Source organism: Pimephales promelas, chromosome 6, assembly GCF_988280905.1.
Source record: "Pimephales promelas chromosome 6, fPimPro1.hap1.1, whole genome shotgun sequence".
Classification (NCBI taxonomy): domain Eukaryota; kingdom Metazoa; phylum Chordata; class Actinopteri; order Cypriniformes; family Leuciscidae; genus Pimephales; species Pimephales promelas.
The window spans coordinates 8,199,513-8,223,096 of record NC_142774.1 but is presented as its reverse complement, the minus strand read 5'-3'; the positions used below and the strand labels follow the sequence as shown (position 1 = coordinate 8,223,096).

General features: G+C 36.6%; 1 protein-coding gene across 1 annotated transcript in view; it reads right to left on the bottom strand.

The window, feature by feature from the left end:
- Positions 1–23,584, bottom strand: part of sorcs3a (sortilin related VPS10 domain containing receptor 3a) — a 228,898-nt gene that overhangs the window by 87,734 nt on the left and 117,580 nt on the right. Inside the window, exon 4 of the mRNA XM_039681809.2 lies at positions 19,801–19,959. Coding sequence (XP_039537743.2) covers positions 19,801–19,959 — 159 coding nt within the window. The remainder of the gene's footprint in view (positions 1–19,800; positions 19,960–23,584) is intronic.

The following is a 23,584-nucleotide window of genomic DNA, read 5'->3' as shown; positions in this document are numbered from 1 at the left end:
GTCCTCAACAGGACTTTCCATCACTGGTTGTCACTCTGTGCTTCGTGGACTTTCAAATAGCTACTGTAATCTCTTCAGCTAGCTGGCTTTCCGCAAGAAGGGTTTCGTAGCTGCAACCAGCTCTTCCAGTTCACTTCTTAAAAGACTTCTCATGGTTGAAGTGACTCCTAGATGCTGAGCAAGCAATTTGATGGATTCTCACTGTCCCGTAAGGAATTGACCTTTAAGTACCGGTGAAGTTTCTGGTGAAGAATAATCTGTCCCTTTTATCAATTTTCTGCTAACAATGACAAATAAAAACTTAAACAAGCTTAAATAAAACAGGTTGACAGTGGCTCTAGTGCTAAAGTGGTACAATAAGAGTTATTGAGGCGAATCACACACAAACATTGATGCTAGGGCTGCAACAACTGATCGATAAAATCGGTTATAATCGATTATGAAAATCGTCGTCAACGAATGTCACTATCGATTAGTTGGTCTGATTACGTCATGGGGATTGTTTATTGGTGATTGGTTGAAACGGGCCAATCACGATGCTCTATGAGGCACACAGACACACATACGCAACGTCTCTCTCCCTCGGCTCCCATCCGATTAATCGATTCGAATCGAGAGAAAAAATCGTCCGATTAATCGATTATCGGAATAATCGTTAATTGCGGCCCTAATCGATGCAAAGTTACTGTAATACTGTAAATGAAGGCCATTGCATCTAGACTTTGTGAGCTTGTAATTTTAATCGCACTCAAATTATTATTGTAATATAATAATGATAAGAATATGGTGAGTAGCATCCACCGACTGAACACTTGTGTTCAGTCGGTGGATGTTACAAAAAATGTAAAAAAAAAAAAAAATGTTAACATCCATTAACATTTTTTTGGTAGTACAATAACTAAACAGAAGTACAAAAAAGTTAAATACACGTAAAATACGCTCTAAACGTGTGCGAATTGAGGGCTATTTGTCCACACTTCTCAACAGACGTATTGAGGGTACAGAGTGGCGACACCAGGCTGCTCAAGTTTGCGTAAGTAAATGTCAGCCTTGTCTACAGCCCCTATGTGGTCTTTGATGGCAAACTGTGATGACAGGTTCAAAAACGAAGGCAAAGACGTAGGAATAATACAGGGAGTGTGAGAGAGGAGAGGTGACAGAGGTTGAACAGGAAGCATGTGAGCAACACAGCATCAAGTGACTCCCACGGTGGGTTACTGGTTCACTTCAGGAAAGTGAAAAGTCTGACATGGAGTTAAAATACACAAAACTTCATTAGAAAGTAAGAAATGTATGGTCTTTAGTGCCACAGGTATACATTACGTTATGGGGAAGATATTTTTTTGGTCCACTAAATCATAAATCATACCAGATGATTTTTTTTTATTTTTATTTTTTTTAAATGTAATAATGCAGAAAGTTTTCTGTGATGGTTAGGGTTAAATGATATAATATGCAGTTTGTACATTATAAAAATCACTATGTCAATGTAATCTCCACATAAAAAAATTAAAACCCAAGTGTTTGTGTACGCGTAAATAATATATACATACATTTTTATTCTTCATAAATCAACCCCTGGACTATCAAAATCCCCATAGTTAAAGAAACACCCTTTTATTAAAGCTTTATGAAATTCATCTTACACAATTTGTGAAAAATGACAATATATTGCACTAAACAAAAATGGGGTGAATCCAACACGTAAAATATTTTTAAAAAATATTAGGAAAAAGTAATGTGTTCCTGGCTTGCTTACATGATATTTCTCTCTTCTGAAGCCAATCAATTAGTAATTTAAATGTATGTTTATATATATATATATATATATATATATATATATATATATATATATACATGAAAGGGATCATATAACATTCACACTGACTATACACAGAAATTAGTCAAATTAGAAATGAGTCAAACTTTATTTATAATGAGTTTGGGAAATATTTTCAAAGCTGCTTTAAAAAAGTCAGTAAATTATTTAAAAGCAAAAAAAAAAAAAAAAAGAGAATCAATTAGAACCTGAAGGCATTTCTTACTGATTACCTCGTTATTGCATTATAAACTGTCACGTCCAATCTAGATTTTTACCCCTACATCTACCATTACTTTCTTTTGATTTTCTTAGTATGCCGTCCCTTCACTTGTTCGCTTTATTTATAACACACACACACACACACACACACACCTTTCTAGCAGTTATTATCCAAGATGACAAAGGCTAAATGACAGCTCCCACCTTTAAAAGAACTGGTCAGGTAAAAAAAAATAAAATAATAATAATAATGAAAGGTCAGCGCACAGATGAAAAAGCTGAATTCTAAATAGTCTCGGAAGTATCTATCAAGGGCTTAAAACAATGCTTTCTTTTGAATAGGCCTCATTGCAGTGGTTATGAATATAGGAATAATACCCAATAATGATATTTTTCTTAATGAAATATAACTCATCGACAAAAGCCTCAATCATGCCACCCTAAATTACACATCATTACTTCATAAAATCTTAATTGTTGCTTTTAGCCTCATGCTGTAATATACACACTGCAACGTTGAATATGAAAGCAGACAAAAAATAAATAGCAGACTTGCCTTGCAAAACAACAACACACACCAAACAAACATTATACCCAAAGAGCCCGATTTAAAATTGCTAAAGAAACCCCCATGTTTATCAATGTTTCTGCAACATCGTCTAACACCTTTCAATTTTGATGCATTTTACCCACAATGCACCATCTGCTAAGCTCACAACACAAGCACTCTATTTCTCAGTCCAACCCAAGTGTTATTCCATCTGTCTCCTGGCAATTTTTCTTCCATAAAGCAATGGCACTTCATAGGAACCCAACTATAATTCTTGCTGCGCATCTTTGATTCTAGGGTGCAATCGAGTTGCAGGTGTGTGGCTGCATTCTTTAGAGATTCAACAGGCGTACGCTCGCATCCACCTGTCTTTTTCATCTGCATCATCCATGGCAAGCACAAAAGGAAAAAAAGCTGGAAAACTTCACAGATGCAACTTCTCAAGTTTATTTATATCTGTTGCTTATTAGTTAACACAAGCACCGCTTTTGCCTATGCATGACTAATGTTGTGTGCCACAGTGACTGCTGATGTCTTGATCATCACTTTGCAGTTTATCCTAATTAAAGGGATATTCTAGGTTCAATACAAGGTAAATGACAGCATTTGATTAAACCAGAAAAAGGAATTGACTTTAACCAACATTTTTTGACATATTTAAAAGCAGAAATGTGAAGCTTGTAATTTTATTTAAAAAAAAAAAACTAGTATTATTCACACTATAAATCTGTTTAATTCAGTAATATAGTATTAATTAATAATGTTTTGGGGTTTTAGTCATTACAACAAAGCAGAAAAGGTAAGCAATTTGTACAAGTTGCGCACCAAACTGCTCTAAACACAGTTTACAATTTTAAATAATTCAATTAAAATAGTTCAACTGATAGGATCAATCATATATATTAAAATTGAAATAAAAGCATTCAGTACATACATACACACATATATTTATAATATAAATTTATTCATTTTAGTAATATAAAAATAAATGAAATAATGTGATAGTTTTCAATATCACGCAGCATAACGGACCGTTTCTGTAAAGCTAAAAATAACTACGGCGGATGAGACCGTTACAAAAGTGTACAATGTCCGCGTCTGCTTTCACATCGAGAATAAGGTGAAGACATTTAGTGCAGACGTGTGCCGGCGGTATCACATTTGCTTATGTCAGACACGTGCACAAGTGAATGCATTGAAACACCCTCAGAGCTCTCAGTGGATGTGATGCCATCTCAGGCCCTGTAATTAATGTGTGATATGTGGTTATGCTAGTGTCAATCATGTGTAATCTGTACAGCCATTAAGGGGCAAACTTGTCAGAGCGATTGATCTGCAGCGCCTCTCAGACGCTGTTTTATTCTCCCGCATTGAAAAGGCTGTGGCATTTGATTGACAGCGTGTCTCTGCCTGCGTAACAACTCGCTAGCTAATGTTCACACTAAAAGCAAGTCATTTTTCTCTGATAATCATGGACTGGTTCTGCCAGAGATGTTATCGGTATGGCGCAGTTTAAAAATGGGAAAATGTAATAGTTTTATATATAGATGGCTTGGATGTGGAGTACCGTGATGAGCGAGGATGCTGCGTTGTTTACTGGCTTACACGACATCAGGACTTGGCTGGCGTTTCTCGAAATTTGGCAAGCTAATACTACTGATGATGATGATGATGATATTGTCAATCAAATGAAGCATCCCTTTTAAAAGGAATATAAATAAACTGAAAATGTGAAAATGCTTTAAAACCAGCATTTCTTCAGCTGATTGTTTGTAACCCAGTGATTACCAATTAATTTGTGTGGTTAAAAAATATATATATTGTTAAATAATACAATACACAATTAATACATCTTATAACATAACTGCGTGTATGTATATATATATATATATATATATATATTAAAATAAATTAATTTGAGTAGTAGTATTATTTACGCATGTGTCACGTGTTAATTAACGACATGCTTAAAACGGTGAAGATTTTCCGTGTACGGACCCCACGATTGTCAAAATGATCCCCATTCACACGGATCCAACAAAACAAATAAAAACTACTGTAACTGTGGGGGCCATTTTAGTACAGTGAACTCATTGTCATGTTCAAGAAACTAATTATAAATGATTCAAGCTTTGTGACATGATGCATTATCATGCTGGAAGTAGTCATCAGAGGATGGGTACATGCCATGGTGGCCATAAAGGGATGGACAATGTCAGAAACAATGCTCAGGTAGGCCGTGGCATTTAAACGATGCCCAATCTGCACTATAAGGGGCCTAAAGTGTGCCAAGAAAACATCGCTCTCACCATTACACCACCACCACCAGCCTGCACAGTGGTAACAAGGCATGATGGATCCATGTTTTCATTCTGTTTACGTCAAATTCTGACTCTGAATGTCTCAACAGAAATCAAGACTAATATTTTTTTTTTTTTCTAAATTAAGCCCTGTGTTTTGTATATTAGCATACTAGCTTAGCTTGGTTGTTCTGTTCTTGCAAATAGTCTGTTCATTAGTGTTTTGTTTCTTCTATGTTCTTGAAAATAAAAGCTAACCTGCTGCAACTACAGTACATCCTCACCTCATCTCTATTACATTAATATTACTCAAATTACCCCTTAGATTCATGAATGTTTATCCAATAATAATTACACATCCGGGTCTTTGGTGACCCGGATCGAACATGGATGGATCTCTAACTCCCTTATATGTTAATAACAATAACAAGAGAATAAAATAAAGCTTTTTTCCCCCACAGACACTATCTTCTGGAAAAATTATGCAAAAACATTGAATAAATATTCCCTCGACTAACTAGCCTCTGACTAACAAGTGTCTCTATTTGTGAGTAAACACAAAAACAATTCTATACAATATAAACAATGGATATTCATGGCACTCCATTAAAAAAAAAAAGCACAAAAGCTTCACGTAACCCATGAAAAGAAGAAATCTAAATCAAAAGGAAGCAACACAGGAAAAAAAAAAACCTCACTGATGCAAGTCTGGTGAAGGTCTGCATGATGTAACATCTTAAATTAACATATCAGTTGCACTACCCAGTCTGAAGGCCGAGGAAGTTATGCTAATCGAGTCTAAGGCGAGTGCATTCACTTTTAAATGTTCAACCCATGGGGAGATCTCCAAAGAGAAGCCGTTGTAGGTATAATAGTCAATGCATTGAGAGACATGTTATTCTTCAGTCGCTTTGTAGCACATTGTAGGGAAGGTTCTTTTGTTTACCAATGAATAGTTGAGACTCTCTCATGTCATGGCACCTTAATGCTGCTGGTATTGAGTCCTTGTCAGATATTTCCACACCATTCGCTGTTCGCCAGTCAATTTGGGGGCTGGGTAAAGCCCCAGAGAACCGTTCAAACCAGAGCCCCATTTCATTTAACAGAGTTCTGTTGTTTTCCACTATTGTGCATGGCTTGGCTCTGTAAAGATCTGAGCTACTATAGACTTCAGCCAGCACTGTCAGTCTGACAGCACAGTTTTGTAAGCTGCCCTCCCATGCAGATCTAGGACTTGGAATGCAGTGGAGACCGTAAGCTGACCTTAGAACGAAAGCTGAAAGGACCAAAATAGTATAACAGGAAAATGTAGACAAACGGTAAAAACTTGCTGCCCTAGATAAAACCTGACCTGCACAGACAGGATATATGGGACACAATGTTTAGATAAGCATTTTAAGAAAAAGTATGTCATAATTATGTTTTATATATATAAAACATAAAGCGGGTTCCTAAAGGTGCTATTGACATGCAACTTTCACCAGATGTTGGAAACAACCCATGCAGTCTGCACATGCAAAGAAATCAAACCATAGATGTCCATAAAGTAAGTTAAGTGTAATAATGTCAAATGACATAGGGGAAAAGTAATGAACACAGGAAGAAAGTGAGGTGCAGAAAGGCATGGAAAGGCAAGACAATCAGTAATTAGAAATCCATCCTGCCCTTTGTCAATGCAAATTAATATCAGCTGGTTCAGTCCAAACTGATGGCCTATAAAAAGGTGTCTCATTAGCAAGGTGTCACACAAGAAACATCTCAAAACGGGCCATAATCCGGAAGAGGAAAGAACATAATTTCACCTTTAACCGGCCACGACCATGTTCCTCGCAAATTGTCTGACAGAGTTGTCCAAGAGCCAAGGACCACTTGTGGACAGTTTCTCATGTATCAACACTGCGTACGTACAAAAACACGGCGTACGCCAGCTTTCACGTTCACGGCCAGATGTACTAACAGTGAAATTAACGGAAGAATGTGCGTTCCTCCAAGTAAACTTCATGTCTGGCGTACGTACATTTGCCTTGATTTGTCCGTTGGCGACTCCTAGAGGCAATAAGGTGAAGTGGCAAACATTACACTACGAATTGTTCTATCGCACCACCAGCTGTCAGATATTGCTTAATAATATGTCAAATAATTTATCAGATACAAATTATGTCACACGAGTCTTATTAAAATATTCTATGCAATTAAGTAAGAACATAAAGCATGTGCAAACCCGTCTAGCAATGGCAGCTTTACTAGGAAATAAAAAATAAACTTCATTATTTTGGTCAGTAAAGGTAAAAAAAAGAAAGTAATATTTTTATTCAGCCAGGACATATTGAATTTGTTTAAAAGTGCCCATGCATTTATAATCTTACAAAAGATTATACGATTTCTATATATGTTTGATTTAAGTTTTTATTCATTAAAGAATCCTGAAAATACTATATCACGGTTTCCATGAAAATATGAAGCAGAAGCACAGCTGTTTTCAACACTGATAATAATCATAAATGTTTCTTGATCATCAAATCATCATATTAGAGTGATTTCCGAAGGATCACGTGACACTGAAGACGAGTAATGATGCTGAAAATTCAGCTTTGATCACAGGAATAAATTACACTTTCACATATATTCACATAGAAAACATTTTCTGTGAAATTTCATTTCTTGCAGGTTTCTTTTGCCAAATTGGACTATTACCATATTTAAATTAATTTAATTGAGGGAGGAGACTGGGTGGGGCATTGTGCTCGTGCATGTGCGCTCAATTTTAGGTTAATTGGGATGTACAAAGAGAATATGCGTGGGATCCTTCGTACGTAGACATTCATACATCTGTTTTTTTTTTTTTTTGTGCGTACGCACATTTACAGCTTTGATCGTACGCTATGTTTTAGTATGAATTCAACGCAAGTCTTTGTACATGAGGCCCCTGGCGTCTTATTTATAAAACTGTGCGTAGGATACTAAAAGGTGTACGTGCGCCCGGAAGCCAGAATCGGTTACGCAAAAAAAAAAAAAAATAAATAAATAAATGCCAGAACCTGAGCAGAATTCACTTTATAAATCCCAGTCAGCGGAATCCACATGATACCATGTTTAACGGTAGGCTACAAGACATTAGGAAAATATTAAATACGGATGTGCCATCAAATTACCAACACAGTCTCATGAAAATGCGTATCTATATCACGAAAGTCATTTCTCGTGGCATTTATACGCCAAAAATGTTTTTTGCGTGCATGTGCTACGCACTAAAAAACCCTGGGGTAGATTTAGGGGGGAGGGGGTGGGGAGTTTCATATGAAAAAAGTGAGTATCATATGCATGCGAAAAACACGTATACACGCAAAAACTGTTTTTGCCGTATAAATGCCACGAGAAATGACATTCGTGCTATAGATACGAACTTTCATGAGATCGGGCTCCAAATTACATAACACAAAACCATGTTTGGAGGAGAAATGGCACTGCACAACACCCCAAACACCATACCAACAGTGAAGTTTGGGCTGTTTTTCAGTATATAGTATTGGTTAACTTAATATAATTGAAGGAAGGATAATTGGAAAAATGTACAGAGACATTATTGATAAAAATATGCTGCCATCTACCAGGAGGATGAAGACGAAGCGAGACAATTTCAAAAAGACAATGATCCTAAACACACAGCCAAGGAAACTCTCAATTGGTTTAAGAGAAAGAAAACAAACCTGCTAGAATGACCCAGACAATCAGACTTGAATCCAATTGAAAATCTATGGAAATAACTAAAGATCAGAGTTCATTGAAGAAGCCCTTGGGACCTTCAAGATTTGGAGACTGTTTGTGTGGAAGAATGGGCCAAAATCACACTAGAGCAATGCATACTACTAGATTCTGTCATTACCAACAAAGGCTTTTAATTAAAGTACTAAGTAAATTTCAGTAAGCTTGTTCAACACTTTCCCCCTGTGTCGTTTAACATTATTACACATAACCTAATTTATGGACATCAATGATCTGATTTCATTTCATGTGTAGATTGCACGGGTTGTTTTAATGTCAATAGCACCTTTAGAAATATATTTACTGAGAAAAATGGTGAAGTGTTCAATACTTATTTTATACACATATAGTACATATAGATCGACATATACATATAGATATACATATACATACATATGACTCATTGTCATATATATATATATATATATATAAGTTTTAAAAAACTTAAATGGGTCCTATAATACCCTTTTCACTAGATGTAAAATAACCCTCTGATGTGAAGTTTTAGCTCAAAATACCAGCATGTTAAAATTGTCACTTTTTGAGGGTGAAAAAAGGCACTGTTTTTTGTGTCCCTTTAAATCCAAATGAGCTGCTGCTCTCGGACACTCACTGAAAATGTCAGAAACTGTTCAGCCTCTTATGTTCAAACCGGAGTCGGACAACGATAGAGAGTCAAGAAGAAGTGACGTGAATGCAACAGGACATTTCTGAATGCTTAGTTGATGAATTTATGTACTGTAGCTGATGAGGAATTAGCTATCTAGTCATTGATTAGCATATTCTGTCATGATAATATATAAATTGTGTTCCTGGGGGCGGGGTTTATGTAAATAAACCTTTATGGTATCTTCACACCGGACGCGAATAGCGTGTCAGGCGCGAATGATTTCAACGTTAAGTCAATGCAAAGACGTGTTACGCACGTGAAAAATTCCTGTGGCGCGAATGAGGCGTGGAGCGCGGCGCGGAAGACGCGAATACGCCTCATTCGCGCGTATTGAGCGTCTGCCGTGTTAAGCGCAAATTATTTAGTTAGTGCCATTTGTGCATTCACGCGTTTGATGCGAATTCGCGTCTGCCGCCCGAGTTGAAAAATCTGAACTTTGGCGTGAATTCGCGTTGCGTTAACCAATCAGGAGCCTAGCTGCTTGCTCATGTGGTGAAGTGTCTGGATGCTTCAACAAATTATTTTGTATATGACTAAATGTATGGTGGGATTATGCACAACAAAGCAAATATTTTATCACTTAAAACATTATTTCTATATACGAGACATGTTCATTTTGTATTGAAAGTTATTCATTGCATATCTAGATTATATGAAATACTATTATGACAATCAACATATATGCATAAGTTCATGTCTGGATGTTAGAGAGAAAAAAAATCACAGGTTAATAACTTTTGGAAGCTGGCTCTATTTATCATCAAAACAAAAATAAATGACAGCTAGATTAGGTGGATGAGGGCGAGGGTGATCCTCGCTCCGATGCGGGACAACAGGTCATCAAACTGGGCGCGGGACAGGCGGAAGTAACGCTTACAGCGGCCGTCATCCCGGCGCAGCTCCTGGAGCGAGCAAATGGTGAAACTCGCCAAACGGTTCACCTCCGAAGGGTCCGGTGGACACAAATACGGCCCACGCCGCTGTTCTAGCTCTCCAGAGCAAATACAGTGTGGTGAATCTCTCGATGAATGCTGGATCAACATAAACAAAGATGGCCGTCAACGGGTTTCGGTTTTGATGCGCGTAAATTTCGCTTCAAACTTTTTATTTTACCCACGTCTGTTTCGCTCTTGACGCGCGAAATTAACACAAAGTGGTCAAGGGTCAAACTAGACGCAGTAGACGCGAATTTGACGCGCTATTCGCGTCCGATGTGAACGTAGAATTGTCAGCTCGTTCCCAGCTCTGTCTCGTCTAATTCTCTCTGTATCTTTCTGGAGAATGTGTCATTAAACCTTATGAATTTCTATACTTCAATCTCTCTCCTATTCTATCAAACTGTTATCCCCCATCAACCCTCCCTCCCTCCCTCCCTCTCCCTGGCTGTCTCTCTGGGGAGGTATTTCAGCTGTGTGAATGATGCGAGAGGTCAGGGAGCACCTGAGGAGTTATCCACAGGCATTTATGAGCTGTCCCGTGTGGTAGCCACCCCAGGAGAGAGGTCAGAGAGCAGGAGAACTACAGTGCTGACAGTGTGACTGGGGTTTGAATACGGCCAATGTGTTTTGTATTCCCACAAAAACGAGAGCAAAAAGGTTACACATGCATAAATATATTGCCAGAGCATGCTTACAAAAAATAGCACATAGGGTATATATTTGGAATGGCATACTACGTATATTTTCACATTGTACTGGCCAATAATCTCAGAATGATTATTTATAATTGAAATATTACCTAAACTCATTCGAATACAAGGTATGTGTTTTATTTATAATTTACAATAAACTGCTAGACTAGTCTTTAAAATTAGTCATCTCATTTTTTTTCTTCAAGAGTGTTTATAACATTTTGAAGTCAGTTATGCCCCTCGCATAACTGTTGCAGTCTACACGATCCCATTTTCAACTATAATCGTAAAACTTCATGTGTTTTGGTCATTCACGATTACAAAATAACAGCGTTCTGGGGGACGGGAAAACACAACCCTTAATTTTTAAAAAATGATACCATTATCGTCTCAGAGTAAACGTGAATTTGTAAAAACAGTGATGTAATATTACGTGTCCAGTCAATAAGCGCAAAGTGTTTCTTTACAAAGTGGCATCGCCATCTACTGGCCTGGTAGCAGAATACAGTGTTTTCAGCCATTTTTGTGGATCCGTGTGAACGGGGATCGTTTTGACGATGGTGACGTCTGTAAATTAGTATTGTATTGTAATTGTTTACATATTTCAGTGAGTCTGGTGGGGATTTTTCAGCAACTATTATGCCAGTAGGAGGCAATATCTATATGAGCGAGTCGTTAAATTTTAAATTAAATTTCGGACAATGAATTATTAGCTCAGTCGATTGGCTTAAAAACGCTGATTCACTCAGAAATGAATCACCTATGGAATGACACGAGTGACTCTTTATCGTTGAGTCAATGAATTATTCACTTCAATTGATTTGTTCAAAAACACTCAGAAATTCAGAAATGAACAGCTAGTCTCTGTTTAGAACTATGCTTTTTTATCGTTGACGGAGTAAAAAGCAGACAAAGTAACTGGAAAATGTGTCTAAAATACAGGTTTCTCAAAATTAGCATTTTGTTTATTAAACTGTTGAATGCAAGCAATATCACATTTGAAATAATACCTTTTTTACTTCTGAATATCACTACTTTGGCATGATGCTGTTTTTTCGGGAACAATAGCTCTCAATCGTGAAAAAAAATAAATTCCAATTTCTATAATAATTTATTTTTTGATAATACTTAGACCTCACAAAATGGATAAGGTACATTCATTTTCAGATAGGAAATTGAAACGAAAAATGCACACTTTCACATACATATATATATATATATATATATATATATATATATATATATATATATATATATATATATATATACTGTATATAGTATAAGTAGTGCGGTGTACAGTAAGTAATAATCCATTCCTAAAAATTCTCAAATGCACAAAACGCTCGCTATTGCTGTTTCCGTTATATAAATATGGCCTAATATGTCTTCTGTTTATCTCTTTATCATGCTTGGATTGGGTGTTTTTAGTCTTCTTTAGCGCATTGTTTATTCTTTATTATCTCTTTCGAAGGAACATTATGAAGGGAATTATGTAAAATGTCAAGTTCTGTATAAAAAAAAAAGAAAAATATGACAATGAAATATGCTCAGTTTTTCAGACAGGTGTTTGTTTTCGACTCGAGACAAGACACAAGAGATGCTTCAAGTGAGTCACAGTGATAACACAGAGTGTTTATCTGATTGTGAATATGTCAGATTGTCAGAAGTATGTGACAATGATATGCACTCATCTGAACAGATAAATGTTTTTTTTTTTTGATGGAACAAAGCAAAACACTCTCATAAGAAAACCTCACTCTAGTGACTCTTATATTGGAACATCACAACGTCACTCTGCTGAACTTTTTTTTGGAGAATAGAGGGAATGCATTGACGTCACTTTCCCGCCCCCTCAGCCTGACTGAGAGGCAAAAGATCTGCTGCGTGACTGGATTTAATAGGGGAAACTGCGAAAATGCGACTAAAACAAACAATTTTATAAATTTAAACTAAATGTTGGACTTAATATAGTGTTCCTTACAACTTACTAACGATCCAGTGATCCATGGATATTGACATGCAGCCAGGAATCGTGTTGACTGACATTTATGATTGCCTGATTTCGACACCGGGGAAATAAAAGCAATATAGACCTAAACATAAAGCAAAAATGCCTTTGAACGCTTTATATAAATACAATATAGGTAGGTCTAAATCCGGGTGATCACTTATATCAGTGTTATATATAGCTATATGTATATATCATCATCATATCGTCCAGCCCTAAAACTTTATAGTGTTTTTTTTTTTTTTGGTGTTTATTAAAAAAAATTCCAATAATGCAGAATATGCAATGATAAATATTTAATTGATGAGTTGTTAATATATATATATATATATATATATATATATATATATATATATATATATATATATAACAATACAAAATACTGTATGGGTATGGTTTTACACCAATATTCACCATATTGACACAAAATGAACTGCAAATACACCTTTCGCTTTCGAGTCCAGTTGTTTCTGTGAATTGCAGCGATCCATTTGCTCCTCTATACCTCCGTTTTTTTTTTTTTGTCAAATCTAGTTGTACAGTCAATCGCAAAGCGTTTTCCCACTTTATATGTGTTGTGTTTGTTTTTCACGGCATTCACGTGCCAAACTAAGTTATCTAGTTTCAAAATGTAGCTTGGCCAGATGAAGAAGAAAAAAGTAAACCAGAAAAATGATTGACAGACCATTCGGCCAAAGTTGGGGTAGGCAATATGACAACTCTTATGTTATATTTGGAGTCATTCAAACCTGTGATAATAAAGAATACAGAGTTGAATTGCACATTGTGACCCAAAGTGTGTCAGTACATTGCTTCAGTATGGGTTCATAAAACAACCAATAATCACAACATAAAAGAATTGGACATAAATGGCATGACAAAAAACAACCAATTGAACGAATATTGCAATGGTGCAAAGTCCCTGGAGCTCAAATGAATTCTCTGTCATCTCATTCAGCAGGAATGATAAAGCTGACAAAACGCAGAACTTTAAGAATGACATGTCTGTTATCAAGAGCAAAATGCTGGAATGATAGAATGTGGGTATAATTTATTTGTCATTTATTTAGACAACTCCTGCAACAAATGAGAAACAACAGTTGAATTCTTTAGCAGTGACATTGATGATATATTTTTTCTTCAATTTTAAAATGGAAGATTACAGAGGAGAAGCCAATGCTGTGCCTGAAGGAGAATGAAAGTTTTGTCATCTCTCAACGATCTACCATGCATAATTTTATTCTCAATTCTTCCATAAACACCCAAAGCTGGAAGATTTGCACACCAAACATATGTTTCAGGAAAGGGTGTCTGTAATACCTGGCGAAAGTTGTCTGAAGGGCTGATGGCACCAAAACTATGTACACAGTCCTTGAGGAAAAGTCTTTTAAGAAAGTTACAGCACTCCAGAAGCAAATTGGTAAAATATCTACTTCAATACACTGGATTATCTGCCATTTCTGACATATTTTTGAATGGAGAAACCTGTAAAACCTTGAATTCATGGTTTCAGACATTTGACTGACAAAACATTCTCATCAGTTCAGGCCAAAGTTCTACATAGAGTTCTTCATAGAATTTTATTTGGACATGTTTGAAATTCATTTAACCTTTTGCTTACAGCATATCAAGGCCAGAAACCTCTCGGAAGGCTTTTTAATAGCTTTAAAAAAAAGTTGCACATACCGTAGGTCCACAGTGGATAAAAATGTCTGTGTCAAAAAAAAAAAAAAAAAAAAAAAACTGTCATACAAATTTGAAGTTTGGGAGCAGAGGCTTAAGTTTGGTCTCATTTTAAGAAGGCCCTAGCAGATTATTGTTGAAATAAAACAAAAGTAAAAATATACTGCTAGAAAATCAAAGGCATAAATATCAAAAAGTTTATATTTGAGGTTTTAGCTTTTAGAAAGATTTTGTTTGGGCGCAGTACCGTTTTCCCAGTTAGATGCCAGCAAAACTCCACTGGTGAAGTTTGTGGTTCACTGGTGGACATCTCAAATATTACAAGCACACACATTTGTTTTTTTCATACACAGAATTATTGTTGCATAATTTATCCAATTGACATAATATGCAGAAGCAGACACCAGGAAAAAGCAAGTATTTTCTTTATACTGTAGGTCAACCCTGAAAAAATGGCACCGTCTGGTCTAAAACAATAGCAAAGAAATTATAATTTTGAAGCCTTGCCAAAAGAATGAAAGACAAAAGACAAAGACTGCATAAGTTTATAGTTAAATGGCCCTGAGATTAAAAAATTGCAAAGGTTTCAATGGAGACATTTTTGTCCTTAAAGGAACACTCCGACTTTTTGGGACTTTAGCCTATTCACCTTACCCCCCAGAGTTAGATAAGTCCATACATACCTTTTTCATCTCCGTGCGTGCTATAAGTCTGTTTGACGCACCCACCGCTAGCCTAGCTTAGCACAAAGACTGGATGTGACTGGTTGCAGCTTTCATACTAATCCAAATGAGTGACAAAATAACGCAAACGTTTTCCTATTTACATGTTGTGGTTTGTATAGTCACAGAGTGTGCAAATATCATGGCCATATGAGACACAGACATCTTTTGACCGTATAAATACTATATTTTCTGAAGGGGAAGCACTGCTACTTGGGCAGAGTGATAACAATCACCTGAGACGCACCGTGACGAGGAGCAGAGAGTTCGCTTCGCTCAGCGTTGGAATAAAGAGTCAGCAATTACTAACGTTAGATAGAAAAGCAAGGGTTATCATGGGTGTTTGCTTTATTGTATGAGCTGTGACAATAAACAGGGGAGACCAGGTAATACAGTACCATGTTTCATTGATTTCCAACCAAAAACGCACCCAGATTTATAAATATCACATGAATAAATAATTATTATTACAGGAATCAATATATTTTAAATGCAATTTATTAGCTGAACCAAATGTATTCAACAGTAAATACATTTGCCTATATAATATACAGTATTGCATTACTATAGGATAGAATAAGGGGAAAGTAATAGCACAAATTGTTTTTGCACAATGAACTCACAGCCTATCGTACCCCTTTGCACGCTCAAGTTCGTTATTTCCATGGTTATTTCAAATTTAGGCTACTAGGCGCGCCGCGCGCAGGGTGCAAGTTCAACGCGGTAAACGCGCTCGTTTTTTTTTTCCCCAAGCGCGTCCGCACCGCATCAAGATAAAAACATATTCATACCCTAATCATATAATAGTGTCACTAACGTTACATTAGATCTGGCTAATGGCACTGTTACAGTAGGTCATCTAAAAACATAACGGAACACTTACCTCAGACGCAGGTGATCCACTTGTCCTGTCTGCGTGCTATCGATGGGATGGCCGTATCCTTCAGCACATTATGATGCGTGTGGCAAATTCCATTTTTTCAAAATAGTCGTCCTCATTGAAATGTACCGAGCAAACGTAATGTCCCTTGATAATCTTAGGTGTGTTTGGATAAATATCCAGAGTAAGTTAGCCATTTCTTCATCCAGTCAGCGTTTTTAGTTGGAATTCTGTGAAACATAGTTACCTCCCCTGTTTACAGTCGCAGCTATTTACAATAGAGCGAAAACCCATGACTCTAAACTACGCTTTTACTATTTATAAATTGCTGACTCTATTACCCAAACACCGAGCGAACTCTCCGCTCCTCACCACGGCGTGTCTCCGGTGATGCGGTTATTACGCCGTCAAAGTAGCAGTGCTTCGCCTTCAGAGAATAGTTCCCAGGTTTTATACGGTTAAAAGATGTCTGTGTCTCATTTGACTTTGTTATTTGTACATTATGTGACTATACAAATCACAACATGTAAATAGGAAAACGTTTGCGTTATTTTGCCACTCATTTGGATCAGTATGAAAGCTGCAACCAGTCACATCCAGTCTTTGTGCTAAGCTAGGCTAGCGGTGGGTGCGTCAAACAGACTTATAGCACGCACGGAGATGAAAAAGGTATGTATGGACTTATCTAACTCTGGGGGGTAAGGTGAATAGGCTAAAGTCCCAAAAAGTCGGAGTGTTCCTTTAAGGTCCTGAGAGGAACTATTTTGTGTACCTAGTGCAAAATAGATTTATTGAAGTAAATGGGTGTGAAATAGAAAAATTCCAATAAAAATACACACCTGTGCCAAAATGTATGCAGCTGGAAATAACACAGGCAAACTGATGACAAAAATGGCCATGAGGTCGCACGAGGGTTAATTTCTTAAAGGAATAGTTCACCCAAAAATAAAATGTATCCCATAATTTACTCACCCTCAAGCTATTCTAGGGGTATGAGTTGTATTAAATAATATAATGGGTCTTTGCCCTAAAAAGCACATCCATCCATCATAAAAGTAATCAATACGATTCCAATGGATTAATAAATGCAATCTGAAGCGAAGCGATGGATTTTTGTAAGAAAAATATCCATATTTAAAACTTAATAAACTATAATCACTGGCAATGGCTGTATACATGTTCACAGGAGAGTCGAGTTCAAGCGGAAGGGTGACCTCTGACCCGACTTATGACTCATTAAAATACTTACTGTTTCAATAACATTCCACGAGATGCAAACAACATGGTACAATGATTTTAAAATCACTTGTTTTGATTTAAAAATTTTAGAAACATTTCCATGAAAATGCAATGCTACAAACCCAAAAATGACTGTAAATATGATTATTTGCCAGCGACATAAAATAATTGATTTAACAATATAATTAATGTTATGAATTTTGACAGATTATAAGCTTCAATTTTTTTTTGTTTTAAAACCTTCAAAAATTGGCCCCATTCACTTCCTTAAATATGTAAATGCCTTGCTGTAACCAACATTTTTGCTTAATTTGCAACAACTACTATTGATTGTGCATACCCAGAATTAAAAAAAAAAATGATGGCTTAACTTAAAAAATTAAGTAACCTGGTTGCCTTAAAATTTTAAGTTCATTGAACTGGAAAAAGTGAGTTAATACAATGAAGGAGATTAATTTAACCATCAGAAACTCAAAATTATATGTTTTCTGAACTAAATAAATTATTTAAGTTGATTTGACAAATGAAAAAATGTTGTGATTACTACACTGTAAAAAAATATTGTTGGTTTAACTCAAAAAAGTAAGTAACATGGGTTGCCTTAAAATTTTAAGTTGATTGAACTGGAAAAAGTGAGTTAATATAATGGATATAATATAAGTAGATTAATTTAACCATCGGAAACTCAAAATAATACGTTATCTGAACTAAATAAATTATTATAAAGTTGATTTGACAAATAAACAAATCTTGAAAATATTTTTTACATTGCAAGCCAATTGCAGCAAATAAAGCGAGGCTTGTTTGGTGTATCACGGCCATGGTTGTTTCTGTGGCAATCTTTTTCCTCAAGGTTGCATAAAATAGCCATTTAGAGTCAGCTATTAGTATCATTAAAGACATCGAATGGCTTGTGTGGACTTTTGCTGGTCAATGAAACCTCAGTTAACCAGGCTTAGCGAGTGAGCAGGGATCAATTGCTATTTCTTCTGCCAGATTCCCAGAGGCTCCTTTATTGTAAAAGGACATGAGCTGGAGTTCTTTAAAGGAAAGGCAGAAAGCTGAGCCTAAACCACCATCTGTTTTTAATGAATCATCAAGGAGTGGAGCTGACCAGCCTGACACCTCTCTATAAGACAATGTTTCAGGTGTTGACCTATTCCACAGTTCTGCTCTGTTCCTGATGAGACTAGACACAGTGTCAGCCACCCTTGTCCATTCAGAAAATAAGACACTTTAGTGCCATGTCGCCACAGCATTAATGCGTGTCACTTTTTTTGGCGAGTAAGCATGACTGTCTCCAAGCACATTGCAGTGTGGCTGAGATAGTCCATGTTTTATCACTAAAAGTTTAGAGACAGAAGTGAAAAGGATTCTACATTGACATAATCAGTCTTTTTGCATCCATGCTTACAAATCACACTTGGAACATGTAAACTACTTCCACTTTTTTTTTTTTTTGTTAATTTTCAACAGTGTCTTTAGTGTCACATGATCCTTCAGAAATCATTTTAATATGCTGATTTGCTCCTCAAGAAACATTATTATCAATGTTGAAAACAGTTGTGCTCATCAATATATTTTCGCAAACCATGATACTTTTTTTGTTAGTTGTTTAAAAGAACAGCAATTATTTGGAATATAAATCTGATGTAACATTATAAATGTCTTTACTGTCACTTTTAATTCATTTAATGTGTCCTTGCTGAATAAATACATATATTACTGACACCAAACTTTTGAACAGTATAAATGTAATCAACATTCAGATGCTATAAAACACAACAAATCCATACAAATGATCCTTCTATGCATCAAAGGACTAATACAAAGAAATGTTTGATATATTTACAAGCTTTAGCTAATTTCACTTTGCTGGATGTCAATTCTGTTCACACGGGGTTTCTTTAAGGGCCGACTACGAATATGAATCAGGACCAAATAAAAGGACACCTTTAAAAGTCAAAAGTCTAACAAGCAATTCTTGGTCGCAAGATGTGACAAAGGCCGTCTTTGAACCTCTCTCACCGTAAGATGGAGGACCACCGTTTGGGAACAGAAATCGCCACGATTGCCTAGTTCTTTATGCAGCCTAAACAAGCAGAAAATACCCTTCACTGCTCAGTTTCTTATTGTACACTGAACAATTGCTACTCAATGAGACAATTGCTATTCAATGCTGCGAAAACACCATTTTGGAACCTTTATTTTTGGAGTAACAAGAACTGATGAGTAATTTTCAATAAGATCAGGTATCAACTGTGTTTTTTTACCACTGGAGGCTCATTATTTTGCTCAGAATCAGCATTGCTTACCTTCTGGTCATGGCTGTAGGCTAATGCCCAGTCCTCTTGTGTGTGATGGAAAAGCAGACTTAAAACGAAAAAGCTCAAGCGGTATTTCTGATAACTGGCACCCTCATCTGAGCTGATGAGAACACTGCTTTCAAACTCCGGGTCCGTCAGCACCATTATCTAAGAAAAAGAAAACAGAAAAGCACAGTGGTTAACCCTGTAAAGCTCAATATATTAAAATAATAGTCTGAACCAACTCTTAGCCAAAAAGTTGCAATGTAAATCAGTAAGATCTTTCCAACAGTATAGCAGACTAATGACATTAAACGCAAATACACTGAACAAAATTATGAACCACTTTTTTGTTGCCCCCATTTTTAGAGTGGCCTTATATTGTGGACAGCCTAAGGCACACCTGTGCAACAATCATGCTGTCTAATCAGCATCTTGATACGCCACACCTGTGAGGTGGGTGGATTATCTCGGCAAAGGAGAAGTGCTCACTAACACCATCTAACGGAGAGCCTTGGCACTTCCTATTATCCCCATTGTGTGTCATCTTGGTTGCAGTTCCATTAGAATTCCACTGGAGGTGATCGCGGGCGAGTGCAGAATGAATGGGAGTCTATGGGGCTAAACGGCTAAATGTGTCTCTTTCTCCAGCTTGTCGTTAAATCAACATAGATTTTATTGTTGATTCCGCAAGTTCAATATAGATTATAGGCCAAAAGTCGAATGAACGAGTACTTATGTCCTTTTGATTTCTTACAAGTTAGGCCGTTGTTGGCCGGAACACGCTAGCATTCTGCTATTGTGTGACGTCATCACAGTTTTGAACGGATTTTTAGAACGGATAAGTAAACTTAAAAATGCAATTTTCAGCTGAGTGTATTATCTTAGCCCTCCCCTTTGAATGCAACTTTAAAATTACTTGACAAAAAATTACATCCTGAGAAAAGTGGATTTCTGGGGGTGAAACCCCATTGACTCCCATTCATTCTCCACTCGACCGCGAGCGCCCCCGCATGGACAGAGACGTGTTACTGCAGCCAGTCCAGAAACCGGAAGTAACCAGCCAGTGCCAATTCTCTTCAATTAGACGTTCTCTGCCAACACTGATTTAGGCAGATTTGTGAACAATATTTGAGAGAAATAGGCCTTTTGTGTACATAGAAAAAAGTCTTTGAGTTCAGCTCGTGAAAAATGGGGGCAAAAACAAAAGTGTTGCGTTTATAATTTTGTTCAGTAAATATCAGTTGTAATTCTGTATCTCCCAATTAGTCTGTCAGAGTGAACCGACAAGGGACAACTAAAAGGAGAATGATGTGTATAAATCCCCACGGTATGACCATTTTACTCAATTTCAACTTTTAGGTGAACTATTCCTCCAATAAGGCTTTAAACCTAAAGCTCAGACTAAGTCAAGGTTGACCATTACTTCCAGTCTAAATGGAATAACAGTGACACACTGAGAAAACTCGTTCCACTTTAGAACTGACCTTGACTTCATTTTCAAGCTCTTCCAAAATTGTTTCTGTCTGTAAGGCAACTCTGTGGATGGGCAAACCATTGAATTAAAACTCTTCTTGTACTGAATATGCTGCATTACGCAAATTGTTTCTCTTTTTATGAAAAAAGGATGCTTGACTGGGCAGCTGCATCTGAACTCTTTGATAATTAAAGGGTAAGTTCACCTGTCTGCACATTAAATGGGCTCGCACCTGAATGCCAGGCGCTGTGTTCACTGTCATACGAGAATAGCCTCAGTGCTAAAAATGGTTGCAGACATTTTCATTACGGATTTTTACTGCTTGGAAAAAAAAAATGGCACGTTTAATGTATATTCAAAGTTATACAAGTTTAAGTGGAAACTAACAGGCTCTAAAGCATTTCACCGCACATTAATTTAAGCGTGCACACTTATAGTTGACATCTAGATGTGTTAATATTTCCCAAGCAAACTGGAACATAAGCTCGAGACCTTCCTACCTCTATCGTCTCACTCTTTCTCTCGCCTCCATAACACCCTAAATCTAAACTGTGGTTTTCTCCCCTCAACTGGATTTGAATTGGAAAAACAGTGGTGCATTTGTCACTGACAAAAATCCCACCTCTCTCTCCACATGCTTTAACTACGAATCCTCCGGGGCGGTGATTTAGATAAATTGTTTTTCATTAAGCGGCAATAAACAGCCAGCCGAAACGCAGCCAGGATTTTGTTGGCCTGGGCCCCCGATTTTTACTGTTCATTATCATTATAAGAAGATGGAAAAGGGCCCCTTGTGTCTTCTGGTGTCTTTGGGCTTGTCAGATACAATTCAGAGATTTTAAGGTCTAATTATTTTTTTCGTAAAATTGCATTGAGTAGCAGCATTTGTTATCAAAGGGAAAAGACTTCCGCATTATGTCTAGTTAACTTAGAGCTCAAGAAGAACAACTTTCAGTCACATCATCTGAAGCAGGCATTGATTTATGTTTCTGGCCGTACCATGTTGTTATGTTGTAATGCTAAATATAACGATAGAATTGTGTGTATTATGACCCGCCGGGACCCAATGCTCCACCAATCAGAGAGGTTCCTGAATCTCAATCGATTTTCTGATTGGTTAAAATTACGAATGATATCTTGTGTTTTTTTTCGTGTGTGCTTTGCAATTTTATATTTAATTATGTATATATATATATATATATATATATATATATGTAATCGTCAAACGATTCAAATATTTAATCGCGATTAATCGCATTAATGTAGTAGTTAACTCGTGATTAATCGCACATCTATTCTAAATGTCTCTTGATTTCTTTTTCTCACATTGTTTTTTCTCATTTTAATGTTCTTATCAACATGGAAAAGTGGATCGGCTTGCTTTGTGCAAATGTTTTTTTATTGAAAACAATATTGTCATATACTGTGTTCAATTTCACACTAAAACATTCTCACTTGGAGCAAATAATCTTTCACACAATGTAACACTGTCCATCAATAAGGCCCTGTTTACACGAGAACGATTGCGGGAGAAAACGTAAAAATATTTTATCGGATGTCCCTTTCCTTTACACGGCGCTTGCGTTTTGGGGGCTTAAAAACGCAAAAAAGTGAAACCACCCTCCAGAGTGGAAATCTTAAAAACGCTCCACCGCCGCGTTCCCGTGTAAAGGGTAAAAACGCAAAAGTCTGACTTGGTGTTGTTGTTGTGTGGCAGTGTTTCACATTGCCACCTAGACGCCTGGAGTGCATACTACATTGAATTTCACGAACTTTTATGTCACCGTATGCAGGCGGATCTAGCTAGACCGGAAACAAAACAACAGGCACGCTGCCTTTTGTTTTGTTTCCGGTCTAGCTAGATCTGCTTGCGCTTTGTTTGATGAAGCTACGTAACGTCCTCCGTGTGTGGTGCAAGCCATTGAAATTAATGGGTTTCATAGCGCAGCGCCACGCATTTGCCGCGTCCCGTTGCAAAATCTACCCAAAAAAAAAAAAAAAAATACAAAGTTTGCTAGGACAAAAGGACCGTTAATCGCGCGATAAAAAAAAATTGCCGATGTTAAAATGGATTTGCATTAACGCCGTTAATAACGCGTTTAACTGACAGCCCTAATATATATATATATATATATATATATATATATATATTTACAAAGGTGCCTCAAGATGACTAAAAGGTTAAAAGGGTTAAAAATAAGACAAAACAAGCATGAAAAGACAATTAAAAATCAATACTTCTCATTATAATAAACCCCTCAACTTTTTTTTCCAACAAGATTCCCAGTCTTGGAAAACATGGATATATATAATAAG